Source organism: Daphnia carinata, chromosome 3 (assembly GCF_022539665.2).
Source record: "Daphnia carinata strain CSIRO-1 chromosome 3, CSIRO_AGI_Dcar_HiC_V3, whole genome shotgun sequence".
Taxonomy (NCBI): Eukaryota; Metazoa; Arthropoda; class Branchiopoda; order Diplostraca; family Daphniidae; genus Daphnia; species Daphnia carinata.
The window spans coordinates 9,573,237-9,590,791 of NC_081333.1; the positions used below are offsets into that span (position 1 = coordinate 9,573,237).

General features: G+C 43.0%; 2 protein-coding genes across 6 annotated transcripts in view; both read left to right on the forward strand.

The window, feature by feature from the left end:
- Positions 1-7,399, forward strand: part of LOC130685239 (WAG22 antigen-like) — a 30,858-nt gene extending 23,459 nt beyond the window's left edge. The window contains exons 4-6 of the mRNA XM_059494440.1: positions 165-393; positions 5,373-5,666; positions 7,121-7,399. Coding sequence (XP_059350423.1) covers positions 165-393; positions 5,373-5,666; positions 7,121-7,335 — 738 coding nt within the window. The 3' untranslated portion in view covers positions 7,336-7,399. The remainder of the gene's footprint in view (positions 1-164; positions 394-5,372; positions 5,667-7,120) is intronic.
- Positions 7,400-10,200: 2,801 nt separating this feature from the next.
- On the forward strand, positions 10,201-15,955 carry LOC130685306 (beta-1,4-glucuronyltransferase 1-like). Of its 5 annotated transcripts, none has more exons than XR_009420672.1 (6): positions 10,201-10,720; positions 12,274-13,445; positions 13,702-13,827; positions 14,234-14,258; positions 14,757-15,680; positions 15,743-15,955. XR_009420672.1 is itself a non-coding variant. In XM_059494531.1 (6 exons), exons 2-5 carry the CDS (start codon positions 12,274-12,276, stop codon positions 15,060-15,062), a joined length of 1,629 nt encoding a protein of 542 aa, XP_059350514.1. In that variant the 5' UTR covers positions 10,201-10,720; the 3' UTR covers positions 15,063-15,088; positions 15,478-15,955. The 5 variants fall into 5 exon arrangements, 4 of the variants coding, with proteins under 4 accessions (XP_059350514.1, XP_059350515.1, XP_057364575.1 ...); XM_059494531.1 differs by having other exon boundaries at positions 14,757-15,088; positions 15,478-15,955; XM_059494532.1 differs by having other exon boundaries at positions 10,201-10,724; positions 12,279-13,445; positions 14,757-15,955.
- The last annotated feature ends 1,600 nt before the right edge of the window (positions 15,956-17,555 follow it).

Genomic DNA, 17,555 nt, shown 5'->3' on the forward strand with positions numbered 1-17,555 from the left:
ACATTACAAATCGGTTATCCAATGACATGTTTCTTTTTCTTTTTCTCATTTTCTTTTTTGTCTTTCTGTTTCTACTTTTTTTTCGGTTCGCATCACCCTCGCGGGATTGCCCCTGTTGTTGGCCGGCCAATGATGGTATTCTACTTGAATTTGAATCTTCGTAGCTGCCTCAAACGGGTCGGGCGTCGATGAGCGTCGTGGAAGTCGATGATCCACAGCTCATCATCCTGCTACACTTTATGACGCCGTTCATGTCCATCCAGCCCGTTTTCGAGTCTCCGCTGGCCCGGCCGGCTTCACTGCAAGGCAGCATGGCCTCGCAACTGCTCATCGACCTACTGCGCGATCGACCCGGTGCCCACGGCATGCTGCTCGTCAGCATAGAGCAGGACGGTAAGCCTCATCAATTTATATCTTCATAGTTTGTAACTTTTCTACGCCTTCAACATCATATGTAAGGGGCGATGTTGGTTTGGCCCGTGTTCCAGTTGAACTTTCTTGGCTGCTACCCATTAAAATATCGCTCCAGAGTCCGTGGATGGTCCATCACCTAAGTTGGATCATCACTCTTAAAAAGAAAAGCTAGACCATCTCTGTCACTCTGTTATTACAATATATGTGTCTAAATGTCTTTCAAGCAACTAGATATGCACTCTCATAAGTGTTGAGACTCAACCATCCTACTGGTTCCTTCTAGTGTATTATGCATAATCGTTGTCATGGTGATAGAAGGCTTACCATTAGTCTGTCTGGCTGCTTGGTTCGTACTTTCTTCTCGTTGCATAGTCAAGCTTATTGACCGCACAGGCTGGAGCACTTAGAAGCAAATAGAGGGCATTCCTCTGCACCAAAATGATTGAAACTCCTATTGAATTGCGCAGTAGTTGCAACGCCTAGCGGTAACACAAGATGCACAATTTACGTTCCGCGTACGTCAATAATATCCTTCCTGGTCTACCTTTACAAGAACAAGCCGTCATTTCCTTTTCTCCTCGGGAAGTCACTGCCGGAATTCATTAAGCGAATGTTAACAGCAAGGCCACTCCAGAAAAAGCTTTGATTGGCTAAAATGAAATGCCAATTTAACGTTTTGTCACGGCATAGTTCGCATGTGACAATACCAAAATGCAAACATAAGAAATTAAGGGGTAAATGTACAATAGATCGTTGGAGAGAAAAAATTATACAATACGCATATTCAATGTTGACAATCTCGTTGTCTTTCTCAACCGCTTTCAATTGCGCACCTTCCACCAACTTGTTTGAGGAAAAAGCAGAATCTCCTAAAGCCACCGAGAGATCAAGAACGGATGGGTACAGCATAAATAACGGAGCACACCACATAAGAGCCGCGTTAGAGAGGATTGCGTATAAGTGAATTATGCTTGCAATATGTGTGTGTGTGGGCTGGATTTGTTCTTTTTCCTTTTCTTTTCTTACTGGCGACTCCCCCCCCCCCCCCTCTTTCCTTGAGTTTCAATCGCCATTATTGATTAAGCGAAATGCTCGTCACGCTGTCACTCCGCTCTCTTTCAACTCCCCCTTGTGTTCTTACGGGCCGGTATTGCCCTGCTTTTTCATGTCGTTCGCATGCGTGACGAATAGATTTTACGACGTGCAGTTTTATATACCGCCCTTGCTGTTGCTGTTGCGTACGTTTGCACGACTCGTACGCTATTCAAGACCTACGATCTAATACGGCAGTTAGGCTGTATCAGACTATTGCGCTGACCGTGCACTCACGCTATGCATGCTCGCACGTTGCAATGGCTCGGGCGAATGGAGATAAGAGCTCCACGTTGGAAAAATAAAAAGGAAAGTCAAAGGGACGAACGAGAAAAGGTGTGGCGTTGGGTAGATCAATATAAGAAACTTTGCTGTTATGTCGCTTACTTCGTTTTCTTTTCCGACTTGAGGTGCCTGATGCATTATGCTCGCTCTAGTTCTTCACTTCGCAACTCGTTTACGTTGAGTAGTCGCGTAGCACATGTATCACGTCAACAAACGCTCGCTCTTAGCGACGCGGAGGAGTGCGGACGCGAAAACGAATTGGGTTCGGCCAAAAGCGACATCCTGTTATTTCAATGCCGTGATATGCACATCGTTACGATGCCGAGAATTCTCGCAATATGCAAACGTCAAACACTTGAAACAGAAGCCTGTAATTGTATGGGGTTGAACGTTTCGCGTCAATGTGCTTGGTTTAATAGGATTGCAGTAAGAGATAAATGTAAAGCAATCGCATCTGGAGCTATACGAGCAAGAAGTCGTTTGCTTGTTCTATTTCTATTGACTGATCGATATTATAGATGTTTGCATATCCCGTTTGTGTGTGTGTCCGGTGGACCATTAGACGCTGGCGCGGTGGAGATCATCAAGTCTAGTCGCACAATGACCTTATTACTATTACAAGCTAAACACGACGAAAAAAGAGGGTACAAAGCAAGAAAAAAGAAATTCAAGAGGAGATATGTAGGCAGAAATGAAAGAGTTGATGGTCGTTTGCTCCTCTTTTTCTCGCCAGTCGAAATCTAATGAAGAAGAACACGTATCATCGTCAAAGTATTTATTCGAGAAAAAAAAATTGGCCGAGAAATAGCTGCGATAATTCATGATTTCCCGTTGGAAGGGAGTCGCAGAAACGACCGGCTTTTTACTACTAAAAAGAAAAAGATAGGCCGTCCTCATATATGAGCCCCCGCTATTACTTCTTCCAACCATTCCGGAAAGCTGTATAGCTTCTACACTCTCTTTCCAATTCGCGTCTCAACTACACTCGCCCCCCCCCCTCTCTAGTCTACGTCTTTTTTTTTCCTTTCTGTCGTTGTTGTCCTTCACATTACTAGAAATAGACCCTACTGTGACGTCATTTACCCCGTTTTTTCTGTAGAAACCTATACTGATATGGACTTAGTCGTCGATGGAATATGCATAGGCCTAAATAACCTACAAAATAACGAAGGAACGAGGAGATTTGAAGCAGAGAAATGGACGCTGCTGTCGTGTAGTCCGTCCATGATATAGGGATGTGAGACATTACGTATCGCGATGTTATGTACTTGCATGAATTTATGATTGCTTTTCGCTAGTCGTCATCTCCCCATTCCGGTCACGCTCAAGTCCCACCCGTCCTTCCCGTTTCTCTTCTCCGCCCAAATACTTTTGTACGCTCATGTTTTATTCAACAGATTGATGCGCTTTCAGACCGTTTTTCTATACATATACTGTATACATATATATGTATATATATATATATATCTTTTTTCTTCTTATTTCGTTTCGTTTATTCTCTTTACTTTCATCTTTTTGAGGCTTTGCGTTTTTTGTTTTTAGTTTTTTTACGATTTGTTTTTGTTTCTTCAAATGATTTCGCTTTTCGTCCATTTCTCTTCTATTTCGTCCGGCCGTTTCTTTTTTCTATTTTATTATTATTTCTTTCACAGTGAAGGGTGGCAGCCTTGACGTAGGGTTTCGCGTCGCATTTTGACGTTTTATTTTGTCTCTTTATTATGTTCTCTTAACGGATGACGTCATTCAGACGGAGCGAAACAGCGCCATTTCACACAATAGCTGATGGTAGTTTCTTATGGTCGACTGGTTGGACGGATGCCGGACGAAGGAAGTCGCCAACAAACTTAAAAAAAAAAGAAAAAGAAATTGAACCGATAGAAGTGAATGCATGCGCAAAAATCGTGGTCGTTGTTTTTGGCTATTTCAGTCCATATCCACACAGAAGCCCAAAGAAGTGAGGGAGGAGGTGCCGGAAGCGAGGTTGTACAGCATACGTCAAATGGATTGAACAGTGTCAACGAGGATATGTTTTTGTTTTCCCCTCTATCCGAATCACGAGAAGGCGGAGCTGGCGTATTCATTATACCATTGCTATGACGGATGCCGAGAACAATTCATTCGCTCCATGCGCGGAAATCTAGTTATGATTGTGGAAGAAAAAAAGAAGGAGAGGACGCCTTGTGAATGCAACTAGCGCTGCTAAGGAAACTCATATTGTTATTACGTTATGATGGAATCGTTTTGATATGTTGCCGTACGCTAATTCCTGTATCCAACAGCGTCAATGTCGACCTTCCTAGTATCGAACTAATTAATTGTTTTTCCGCTATCCTCGTTTTTTTTTCTTCTACGAATTCGTAATTAATTTGAAAGGGATTTTGATACGTTTACTGATGCAGGCCGTTTCAGTGGGACTTGGCGAGTTTTCTCACTCGTTGTATGAGAGGAATTTCTTAACTTTTACGGCCCTTGTGTACCAGTTGTGACTTTAGCTCTTGATAACATTTCGTTTATTGCCTCGTTGTTGTCAACGTAACAAAGAAAACGTCCAGATAGAACGCGGCAAGAGGCTCGGTTTCCTGGACCCCCGGTGCCGACAAAAAAGAAGATCGGAAACGAACGCTGTTCAGGCCGTTGCGCTTTGCACAATTCTCAGACCATTCATGTTTCTCGTTTGTGATGACTAACGGCTGTCATGTTTGGTTATGCTTCATGTTTTTCTCGATACCCGTCTCCAGGACAACTGAAAGAGACGGCAAAGGCAATCGATACCTGCCGCTCGCCTGACAGGTACCCCCCACTCCAGCTGACAAAAGAGACTGTAGATACAGCGTCTATATAGATCCATCAGCTTCATCATCATCCCTCTTTTTTCACTCATATTTTATTTACATAACTGTCTCCCCTAAAAGTTTTGTTTGTAGTCACTGCAATCACCCTGGGTAACGCATTTCGCTCCGTGTTCTACTCAGTTCGTTTTATAATGAATATATAGCCGCGTATATGATCGTGTATTGACTCAGAACCCTACCAATCACGATATAGGCATAGACAGTGGTGCACTCTTCTCTTGTTGGCTGGTAAGCCCCCCCACCCCTTTTTTTTGACAATAGGATTTTGAAACTTTGAAGATATTGGAAAGTTTTTTATCTATTCGTTAACTTGGCGGTGCACAGGAAAATAATGACGCTGACAATCATAGGGAAAGCCTCAAAAAATGGCAGTACGAACGTTAGGAAGTGTGCAGTGCCATGTGGGTCTTCCCCGGTAGATTGCGTGCCCACACAATGCAATCTCATCTGGGGCCAATTCAAGTGGCCATAACGCCTTCTTTTTTTTCGGGCAAAAGTAAATCATTGCTTGAGATCTTTGACGGTGATTTAGCGATGAGGATGATGTACGATGCAACGGGGATCCTTTGCGGCATTGCAGTGGCATGGTCGGTATCCGCATAACGGGACAAGAAACAAATTACAAATTTTTTCGTGTCTGCCTGTGTGTATCATTTCGTGCGTTTAAACATTTATTCCCTCTCTCTCTCTCTCTCTCTTTATTTTTGATTTCCTGCAACCGTGGAACAGTGGACTACCCATACATCAATTACGGAGCGCCCGACAGGCAACAGACCAATGGAGAAGAGTGGCAACAGACGGCCAGGTTGGCGTCGCTTGAACGGTTCGAGCCGCAAAATTTGCGCTATTTCAGCGACCACTTGGTCGACGTCTACGAGGAAGCGGCCACGATCGCCCGGCCGCCGCTCCAACCCGCCTGCCGCCGGCCTCTTTCCAATAAGACGGGCTACATCGTCTGCGTCTACAAGGTCTTTGACGGAGACGACGGAGAAAAGTTTGAGCGCAACTGGCTCTACTGGACAGGTCAGAATTTTCGATTTCACTTTCGTCACTAAGCGAATCGATTGTAAAAAATAAAATAAAATAAAAATGGGAAATGGAAAATGGGAAATGAAGGGGGTTCATTATTCGCCCTATCATAACAAACGATAACAAACGACTCGGGTCAATCAGCTGTGACGCTGATGAATAGCTAAGGCCCAGGTCTTAATGAAAAAAAAAGGATTTTTTAGGCCGTCAACGCAATGAAGGCCAAGCTCGAGCTGAAATGAGATGGGAAGGTCTTACATTGGTTATAGCAAACGTTGCCAATCATAACTGGCATTTCTTTTTCGGAAGGATGGAACGATCCTGGCTGGCAACTAAAAGTTGGCCCACGTAGGACGCTTGTAATGTAGGATTTTAGGATACTTGATGATGACATTGTTTGGCAGGGATTTTCTTCTTTGTTGGCTTACTCGTGGCTGTAACAGGCCGTCGTTGCACAGGTTGTGATTGCGCCAAAAAAACGAAACTTTGTTCCAAAAAAACGAGACTTTGTTCGGATTATTGTTAACTTTTATAACCTCGGCCACATCATAAAAGATTTGGCGGCATTAGTCTCTTCTTTTGTATGTGCGACCGAGACGAGCGTAAAGCTTAAGACAAGAAGACATGGTAGCTTAATGTACTGTAGGAGAGAAAAGACATAAAAATCCACAATTCAACTCCCCCCCGGAAAGAGTTTGTCTCGGTTCATTACACTTCTTTTGCAGAATGGAGCCAAAAGAATGGAGCATCATGGAATCGGAATCCAATTTGTTTCATCGTCTCCTATTGCCCACGTAGGCGTGTCCCTTATATCCCATGTTTACCTCCTTTTTTTCTTTTTGGCTTAAAAAACTCGATGCTCTCGACAAACGAGAAAGTATCGGTGACGTCGGCCACGTTAATTAGAAACTATGGCCGTATAAAAAAAAAAACGGGGACATGTTCTCACATTCAATCTCGGCCGATGGTAAATCGAACTACACCCAATCACGTTGAACAATTCCACCCGACTCTCTTAATGATATTCCTTCCCTACGCCGTTCGGCGTCGTTATCTTCTTAACTCTCGTTACGTTTGAAGTTTTCTTCTTCAAAAAATAGACGACAAGTTGTCAAAGCGTTTAGAGGACATATCAACAGGAACACGGGGCGTGTCACGATTGTTTTTTTGTTTTTTTTTTGTGTGTGTGGAGCTCTCTTGATGCCATCACAACAGTCCCCTCTTGCGGAGGCATCGTGCATCGTGTCACGATGAGTTGCGGGAGTCACGGCGGATGGCCATCTGTGGCGTGTTTTGCAAAGCTTAAATTAATTCGGGAAGAGTGACAGACACTAGCTGGCTTTTGACACAGAAGCTAAAATTAGCACAACTGTAGCTATATGATTGATTACTTGTGTGAACTGGATTGCAATTAACGAGATGGAATTTCTATTTTCGGATGGTTACAGGAGCCCGGATTCTTTATCAATGCGTGCCGCGCTGCGTGGGATTGCGCCGGATCACGTTGCACAAGTCCGTCTCTGCCGGCGACAAACTCTACACGCTGATGTGCGAGTGTTCGAGCTTCATGGACCATTTGCAAGAGGCGGCTTACATCGCACCGGCCCTGCGCGCCCGTCTCTGCGGCTACTGGTCCATTTACCGGGTGGCCGACGTGTACTAGTCAAATTTTGTGGTGAACGAGGACGACCAAATAAATAATTGAAAGAAAACAAACAGAAAAAAAAGTGAAAAATAAAACAAACAAAAGAAAAACTAGAACAGAAAAGCAAAAAAAAAAAAAAACATTTTCTATACCAATTCATTCGTCATTTGTCTTCTTGTCCTTGTCACGGTCGATCATATTTTATTATTTGTGTTGGCTCCATCGATTTCATTCTCCCCGTTCACTCTAACTGTCTCTTTCTTTTCTCTCTCTTTTCTTCTCACTTTAAACTATTCTACAATCATTCTGTTTGTCAAACCTCCTTTTGTTATCAACCCCCCGTTGATCTGCCTGTCATAATCTTCATTCGTTTTGTCTTGTCTATCATCTCTGCCTATCTCTTTTCTTTTTCCTATTCTATTTCAATGATTTTCCATTATATATCGAGCAGCTTGGCAGAAGAAATCTGTAGCACGACATAACCATATACAACGACAACGCCCAAAGAAGGACCTAAATTTGACTCCAATTCTTCTGGAGACACAACAAATTTTGTCCAGAACCTACGACGTATATCGTCCAATTGAAAACTGTGCTGCGCTCATCATAGAATCTCACGGAATAAAGGGGGGGAAAAAAATACGTCTCTCTAGCATCGCCCGCACAACTAGTGTCATTCCAGCAAGAAAACGCTGACGATGATGTCGGCGTTTTTTCAAACAAAACAAAAACATTTGCCGCGCCTCCGTTTACGACAGTCTCAACAGGATCGAAATGCATATGGAAGTAGATCGTCTTTCATCCACCTAACACGTACACGCAACATTGGAGACAGTAAAATATTGGAAGCAAAAACTGGCATACATTCATCTAACGTCAGACGCGAGAAGACAAGTTTTTTTTTCTCCCCTCCATTTTCTTCGCCCTCAATTTCATTGATTTCATCTCTCTCTCTCTCTCTTGATGCAATTTTGCCAGTATGTTACGTGCGTGTGTGTTGTCTTGTCTGTGCGAGAGAGTGATATTCAAATCGATAAATCCCGAGAGAGGTCATTATTGTTCTTGTCCCGATACCCCCTTTAACCGTATAACTGCAAAATGTATTTATTCCAATGTTACTTTACCCAGCACCTAAAAGACACACATCCACACAGATACACACAACACAAAGACCTATTGTGGTTCATTATCCTAAATTGGCATCGTTTTCGTTCATTTTTTTTCAAAATTGAATTCTTCTCTTTTGTCCCTTTTCGCTTCGGCCATGTGCTCGTTTTGCTGCTGACTTTGACTACCGATTTCGGTTTGTCGTGTAAAATACTTAAACGATGCCGTGCGCAATTTGTTCATTGCACGGCATGATTTACTGTTACCGAATAACTTATAAATAATAATGTGACGTTCAATTTGAAAAAAGAAAATTATACAAAACGACAAAAGTGGATTCAGTCGATTTCATTTGCCTTCCATTGTTTTTGTTTTCATTTCAAACGTAAGACGCGCTTGCACAACTCAATTAAATTGAAACCACGTAAGCTCGGACGTCCAAATTGCAATCACATGAGAACGTTACGACGAAGTTGTTCTTCTTTACGATCTACTCGTCTTTCGTTATATACCGTCCATCATTTCCATCTTTTAAGGGCGGATAGTAACCATAGAGATGTATACTTGAAAGTGTGTAACAGTATAATATGACATGCAGGGGAGAGGAGGCTACACGAACGTCCAACCATCCATTTTAAGTGGACACAGCAAAACACGGTTTGTATTCGGTTTGCGTGCGTTTTATTGATCAAAGCCTAGCTAGTGAGCGAGGAGTAGGGAGAAACAGGAGAGCAAGAAAGCAAAGGTACGAATAGAAGAGAGTGCGACCGTGTGTGTGTGTGTCTGTGTGTATGTACAGTATATATACAGCAGAGAAAACTCTTGAATACCCAGGAGATTGTACGACACGCATGGTAAGGCACTTTCTCTATACACGTAATGCATGTCGTCGCTGGCTAGAGTGAATGGATGCAGCACCGGCGAGGGACGAGCAGGAGCAGTCAAGAGGCGGGCGGCAACATAGCCATTAAAGAACCGCTGGAGTTACACACGTCTCTGCTCGTTCTCTCCGCCTAACATGTCGACTCTGCTCTGCCGTCGCCGTTCGTTACCGTAAAGAAAACAAGACAGCAGCTATGTACGTACGTAGTACTCAGAAATCTTTGGGGCGCAGGTGGTGGGTGGGTTTGGCATCGGGCGTTTGAGTGGGCGCCGCTAAAACAGTGGGGATATGGCCGTACAGTATTTCCAGCTCGTACGGACACATGATTGCAGCAACACAACATCCCTATATTATGGTATACACATCACGAAACCCTACGGAAAGAAAATGTGTTTCAAATAATAATGCAACGTTGCGTTTCATGACAATAATGCAGGCCAATTTCTTTTTAGATAGAAGTTGGTCATTTCTTGTTTGTTTGTTTTGTTTTGTTTTGTTTTGTTTGTTTTTTTTGTCCGTGGCCGTTTTCTTTTTGTCAGGATGATGCGATCTGTCCGGAAAATCCGTTGAATAAAAGAGCCTATAGTGTCAACCCACATTCTTTGCTTCTTCCCCGATTCTTCCGTTGTCGTCGTCTCCAACCACCCATCCCATTCCGGCCGGTTGTGAAAGTTGAATCTGCCGGGCGCAACAATCAATACTTTTCGGGAGGAGGTTTCTCTCATCTCGTTGGTTGGGCGCTCTCCGGCGTCGACTACGTCGTCATCCGCTTCCCTCCCTTTTCACTTGGCTCTATTGCCCTATGTTATACGCAGACAGACAGGAGAAGAAGACGGGGCAAAAGGGTAGGAGAAAAAGAAAAAGAATGAGGACGAAGGATGAGGGCGTATACTACATCAACTAGTTTTGCTACCTATAACACAGTCGCGAACCGAACACGGCTCCGCCAACACAGACGCCGTCGTCCGTCGTCGTCGATCCATAGCCTCTTGTCATGTTATTAGATGTAGCTTGAATCTGATACACTTTTTTTTTGTTTTCGATCCGACCAGCATTTCCCTATTTTATTTTTTTTTTGTTTGAACTTTTTCTTTTGTTTTGGTTTTGTTTTATGTTTTTGTTTGTTTCTTTTTTTTTTTTTTTTTGAAAGGGTTTTTATTTGACTCTTTCTGCTTGGGGGTTGATTAGCTTGATCTAGTTGACACACTTGAAAATCCTCCTAGCTCTTCTTTTTTGTAGCTCTCGAGAGATTGAGGAGTGGCAACTGATTACAGAAGTCCACGTCAACATCCTACAGGCTATATCCTATATGTGGAGGCTGCGCGCTGGTTTGGAAGACGATTCATCTGATTGACTGCGAAGAACCAACAAGAGCGAAACATCTTCTGTCTTTCTTTAACGGATGTTTCTACGGTAAGTGAGTTAGCCACTTTCTGTCTATCTGTCTCACTCGTGTCACGTTTCCTTCTCTTCTTGGCTATCAGTTTAACTTGTTGGTTGTACAAGAAAAGTAAAAAATAAACAAAGGGGTTTGGAAGGAAGTTTATAACCGGCACGCCACACGGGGTAGTATCCAATAATCTTTGATGTAGACGCACAAACAACGTTTCTATTTACGATAGGCATATCCAGATAGTAGAAAATGATGATTCTATTAACACCGACGCCATTACGTGTATCTGTCTTATAGAGGTATATGTTTAGTGGACTTGGATTCCGTTAATTCGTTTACGCATTGAAAAGTGTACTTGAAAAAAAAAAACGAGTAAAATTCAATAAGGAATGCACTTAGGTTGGGAACTGTTCACAAAGCGGCAGAGTAAGAACCGAAAATGCCATGAAGACCGTGGGGAACCTTGGGAAGTGTATGACGTTTTTTGAAAGTTATATATCTCTGGAAATCAGTTGCGATACTTCAACCGAATGTGAAAAGATTGAGAGTTAACGTTGAAGAAAAGCACCGTGAGAAAGAAAACAGAAGGAAAGAAATTATATTCGGCCAATGTCACCAAAAAGGGCAACCCAATAAAATTAATAAGATTATATGCGAAAAGTACGTGATGTTTAAACTAACCCCCTCCCTTGTTCCATCCTATTGAGCTTCTGTTTGAGATGGTACTTTAGACCGTAGCTTTCCTCCACCGTTATTTTTCCAAGATTCCAAATTGACTATTAAGATTCTTTTTTAACGGTTGATAGTTAGATTTCATCTTCCTACTCATTTTTACCGCTTTTCATCGTCTGCTGTACTCCCAGTTGGATTCCGATGAGCTTTTAAGGTGTCACATACTAGCGGGTCGCGTTTATTCGGTCATGAATTCGATAATGAGTTTTCCTTCTGGAATTTTCACGTCTCGTTGTTTCACGTTCTTTTCTTTTTTTTTTTTCCCTCTATCATAAAATAGCACCCTGCATCTTCACGAAGAATTTCGCTAGAACGTTTCGAGGTGGGCGGTTTGTTTTTTAACGCGGTTGTTTCAAACCCGTTCATCTGCCGAGAGCTTTCGGTTTAGGCTGTCGGTTGCACTTGGCTGCCTCTCAGAACACGTAACACGTCCGCGCCATTAGACCATTAAAAGTTCGTAGCGTTTTCGTATATATATATGAAAAGGGAGAAAAAGAGCCAATTTCCGACGTCTCTCCCTCTTCTTTTGTTTGATTTGACTCTCTCTCTCTCTCTCTCTCTCTCTTTCTCTCTGCTTCTTCATCATTTCTTCCTGATCCTTTCGTTCGTTTCCCACCGCTGTCGTTTGTTGTTGTTGCGCTTTTCCTACGTGAAAAAATCATGTGACATTCCTGGCAGGGTGGCGGATGATTTATTTTGGCCAAACAAAAGAAAAAGTTGATCTATCCAGAGGTGACAGAGTACATGTGTGTAATTTCCTTTTGTATTTTCTTCTTCGTTCCCTTTTGTTATTGGCAACTGGAACAAATACGTATGACTCCTTTGCTCCTTCTCCGTACAGATGAGGCGCCCCATGTGGAAGATTCACTGCATGACGGTTGTCTTCCTCACCGGAATCAATTTTTATTTGCTCGTCAAACTGCTTCATTGCGCTGAAAAGGGTAACGATCACAATCGAACGAGCCTTGCAGAATCCTCTTCCAGCGGCATTTTCGGATGGTATCCGGGCCAGCACGGTCACAGCCGTTCTCAATTGGACGTGCAAGTGAAAGGCATTTGGAAGACCCTTCAACTGGCGGAGCGCCGGGCGAAGATACATCAACAACAACATCCTCCTGCGGGAGTCAAGAATCACGTTAGAAGTTCGTGGGGAAATGATAATGACAAATCCTGGTTAAAAGAGCCGGACGTGATGTTGGATAGTTCCACGCTGGATTTGCAGCTGGGTCGTTGGGACGATAGTCGTAGGTTCGTCATTAGGGATTTCGCCGTGACTGGACATCAGTTCCACAGTACGGCCGTGAGCCACAACGTTTGTTTGGCGACACAGTCGTCCCTTGACCGACTACATTGGCTGGGCGAGTCGGCAGATCATTGGAGAGGTGCCATTTCGTTTGCTATTTACTTGGACGACGAAGAGGTCAGCATTTTCAACAAAGTATTAACACACATGCGACGGTGTCATCCCGATCTGCTGGCCAACATCGCATTTCACGTCATTTCATCTCCTGGCCAATCTACGGCCCTTCCGGCCGCCTTTTCCGCTACTCTATCTTCATCTTCCGGCAGCAAATTCTGGACGGAAACGGAAGATGGTGAAGATAGCAGTTTCGGTTCAACAGCCAACTGTACCGGTCCAGCGGAGGCTCTCACCTGGTTGCTGAAAGAACGGCCGTCTCTCAGCGCCAAGTGGGAATCTGGCCGTCCGTACCCGCAGAACTTGATGCGTAACGTGGCCCGCAAAGGCTGTCCCAGCACTTATGTTCTGCTCCTGGACGTCGACGTCATCCCATCGTACAACATGGCCGAGTCGTTGGTTGAGTTCCTTGACCGGCCGACAGTGGCCGCTCACTGCCCAAAGTGCGCGTTTGTCGTCCCGACTTACGAGCTGGACTATTCGGCCGATTTCCCTCAGAACAAGTCGCAACTCCTGGCGTTGGAGACGCAGGGCCGTGCTCAACCATTCCATCACAAGGCCTTCCGCTACAACCAGTTTGCCAGCAATCTGACGAGGTAGCCGACGATAAGTCGCCGCCATTTTTTCGTTTTTCGTGCAGTTCCAATTAGAATGTAGTCTAATCACCGTAAAGTGTTGTTGTTGGCCTATATTAGTTGACGTTAAAAAAATAAAGGTGAGACAGAAGCATTCTCACATGCTGGAACGTGACTTGAAAGTCACATTCCCGTTTTTGGAAGGCCGAAAAATTATCTTCTTCTATTCGTACGAGTTGTTTTTCTAACGTTCCCTGTTAACTTGTGAAATGCGCAGATGGCGCCAGACTTCTGAAACGGACCAAGTGGTTGTGAGCCACAACGTAACCAACTACGAATTCTTTTACGAGCCATTCTACATCGCCCGAGACGAAGCTCCGCCTCACGACGAACGCTTTTTAGGGTAAGAAATTGAAGATCAATTCATTTATTGTTGTTTACAGTAAACGAACTTGGCACACCACCGTTTAAAAGATACGACAATAAAGCTAGCGAACGCAATGATGTACAACCCACCAATCGCTGGAAAGCCTTTGGCTCTCGCAGACTGCAGTGACAGTGAAACACGAGCGTCGAGAGTCCAATTTTGTTTATTTCCAGCCGGATCAATTCCAATAAAGGGACGTCCTTTATGTCCCCTAGTTCAATTCCTATTACTTTATGGGTGACCTTTCCTAACTCACTAAGCCTCAGACTGCTATAAGGAAGGACAAAACAACTATGTACAAAAAAAAAAAAAAAAGAATACGGGATAGAATTTAATCAGCTTTATAACACCCCACTTGAAATTTTATGTTTGTCTTTTACAGGTACGGCTTTACGAGAAATACTCAGGTAAACGCATGGCTTATCTATATGCTACATACAACTCATAAAAAAAAAGAGATGCTATAAATATGGAGCAGAAAAGTATGAGTGGTTCTCCTTTTTGCTGTTATGTTTGACTATTATTAATTGGCAAGCCAAAGAGCCCACCAAAGTCGCTCGTTGGCGAGATGATGGCGGCCCGAATCGTTCAAATATTCATCAGAGCGATCCGTAAAGTTACCGATATGTGGGTGTATGTGTATGCATAATAGATAGCAGCGAAACGGCATGCTTCTTCTATTAGACTCTCTGTTCGCGATGTACCAAAAAAAAAAAAAAACGAGGGTTTGGTTTCCATGTGATCGTGCATCTCGTTCTCGCCCACTAACCCAAGCCGCACGCTTAAATCAAATGTTTGAATTTGCACACATTGTTTCCTGTTGCCCGTCTGTCCTCCTTCTTTTTTTTTTTTTTTAATCTGTTACGCAAGTTTGCTTCAATAATTGAAGTTTTTGGTTGCGACAGGTGTATGAAATGGCGTTATCTGGTTGGAGCTTTCACGTGCTCAGTCCCATTTTCACTATCCATTGGGGCATGCAAATGAAACAGCGACGGCCGGCGTGGAGGAAAAATCAAATGGATCGCAATCGAAGGCTGTTCGACGTCATCCATCACGAGCTGAAAGCCAAATACGGTTTGCTTAACAAGAGCCCAGTCCGATGGCATCCGAAACCTGGAGCCTCAAGCGGCAGCGGTCGATTAAACAGCGATGTCAAGCACCAGCATCCGCTATTCGCCGCGGCTAAATCAGCCGCACGCACTTCCATCTGATTACGACAAAATACTCGACGATAAAGGTGTGTGTAAAGCTGCTGCCGTTTTTATTCTAACCCCGCCTATTGTTCTGATTCAAACCTCATAATCAATAACATTTCCAAACTCAACTTGACCTCATCCATCCAATTTCTTGCTCTCGTCCCAACCAAGTGAAATGCTATTATCTATTAACACTTCGTTTTTTGTCAAAGTCCTTATGCGAGCAACGAGGCACGAAGCATTGTGGGCGTTTTTAGTTTCCTTTCCTGTACATTGTCATGATCAAAAGAATTTTTTCATTTAAACTGCAACTTCGTCGTTTCGATGGCCATTTTCAACCGAAGTTTTCTGCTAGATCTTGCAACAAAATTCTAGCTAAAAACAAAAGTCATATTCCCTTTGTCTCAAAAAATTTTTTTTTTTTTAAAAGGAAGGTCATCCAATTATTTCTGTGTTGCTTGGACAGCGAGACGTGCGTCAGTGACTCCAGTCGAATGTCATTTAAAAAAAAAAAAAACGAATATCTCTCCAGAAAAACTAAGGGTCTTTTCATTTTTTTTTTTTTTTTTGACTATTTTTCTTTCTACTTAACATAACAATGGATAAAATGTAAGAAAACATTAACAAGCAACGGTAATTCTTTACTATATTTCATACGATTTGACTCAATTTGATTAAACGTTGATATTATATAGTGCAAAACAAATCGATCCACCGACAGATCGCCAGGCCAAATTGAAATAATTACAAACTTTTCGTGTCATCCGACAAAATTTCATTAACCTAAGATATAAAATATCTTTTAACTGAATTGTCTCCTGTGTACGTGTATCCTTTGTAATCCATTCATGTTTTTACAACTCTATGACTGCACAATGAGAAATAAGCAAATTGCCATGTCTATGCGAGTTGAGTTGTTTGGACGCATTTTTAATGGACCCTCGAAATATCGTTCACACGAACGACACGCAAATGAATTAAGGGTGTGTCTCCGTGACATTTGAGTTCATTAAACACAGTCGCTGAGAAGAGAATTCAGCCAACAAAAAAGAAAAAAAAAAGAAGAGACTAAATTAAACGGGAAAGTAATCAACGAAAGAGGGGAAGCACTTGATTGTCATGCTGGCTGTGCTATGGCTGATTAGATTTTTGGCTCGACTAAGCTACTTCCTTTAACGCTGATGAAACCGTGTAGCTTTCCCCGTTCATGTTTCAACTGGCATTTAAAAATTTATGAGTCGTAAGTGCGCAGATATGCGGCAACAAAAGAGACAAAAAGATCGCGGAATATTTTCGCCTGCAGTCATTACCCAATTTTCTTTTTGAAATCATTTCCGCGATCGGACACGCTCCGAAGAGTTTACCCTCTTTTTCTTTTTTTTTTTTGTTAAGTGCATGTGACCGCCTTAATAGAGCGCCAGTCCCGCATGCCAAAAGACTGTGCTGCTGCATAACACTAGAATCTAATCTCGCGCGTGGGTTCGTCATGTCGCCGCGTCTATGCTAATGCCACAACCGCGTCGAATGCATCACCGTCTGAAAAGGTCGCCGACTAAGAGAATAAAAAAAAAAGAAAACAGGACACAGTCGCCATTTGAACTGCGCTACAATCTGACTGCAATACATTTTGCTGCATCCGAAAGCGCATTTTGCATAAAAACTCGCCTCATTTTCCTCATTCTCTACGTCAGATTAGTGTCTGAAAAGAACAGTAAAAACATTAGGATAGTTTCGTCTCAGTTTGGCGTCCCGCAAAAGAATGAACGTTAAATATTTTTGAACGATACATCGAAAGTGCGTCAACTGGCTACGTACCAGAACTAGTCGCCTCCGCTCGTTTTTGCGCCCAACTGGTTATTAAATGTTCAGTTTGGTTTTGTATGTACGTGGCTGGCGCCGAAGGAACGAGACGAAAAAAAAAATCAATGAACCAGCAGTTAGTACTTTTTCATTGCGGCCTGCGATGAATAGTGCGATAGACGATTGTAATCTACAACAAAAGGAGAAAACTTTGCTGCTGGTTGAAAGCAGTACTCGCTTTTCTCTGGCAATACGGACGAAAAAAAAACAAAAAAGAAGAGTACTCCATTCAATTATTCTAGTGCACAAAGAGCGAAGAGGAAGCAAGAGGTATAATAAAAGAAGCAAAGCAAAAGAGAATCATCATAGCTGCATTGAGAACAGAGCGAGGTACGCTTCAGCCAAAAAGGGAGAGATGCTTTTAGGAAAATGATATAAACAGCCAGGGTGAAACTATTTGGCACTACTTTATTGCATCAGAATTTTCAATTTTTTTTCTGCCTGGTTTTTGGTCTTTTGAAAACCAAATCAGCGAAGTCCCCTTCTCCATCTACATAGCCCCCTCTTTTTTTTTTTTGTTCTTGCTTTGCATTTCCAACGCACCCCCATGTGCGTACATGAGAAACGATTTGAATATGCACGTGCCATCAAGACGGACGTAAAATAAGTAGCTGTGATGAAAGCGTCAACAGAAATTACGGCTAACGG

What these genes read in the sequence shown, in the direction of transcription:
- LOC130685306 (XM_057508592.2), top strand. Translation starts at nt 12,274, where the DNA reads ATGAGGCGCCCCATGTGGAAGATTCACTGCATGACGGTTGTCTTCCTC. An exon ending in CACGACGAACGCTTTTTAGG is followed by an intron (nt 13,828 to 14,233) that starts GTAAGAAATTGA and finishes TGTCTTTTACAG; the next exon opens with GTACGGCTTTACGAGAAATA. An exon ending in GCTTTACGAGAAATACTCAG is followed by an intron (nt 14,259 to 14,756) that starts GTAAACGCATGG and finishes TGGTTGCGACAG; the next exon opens with GTGTATGAAATGGCGTTATC.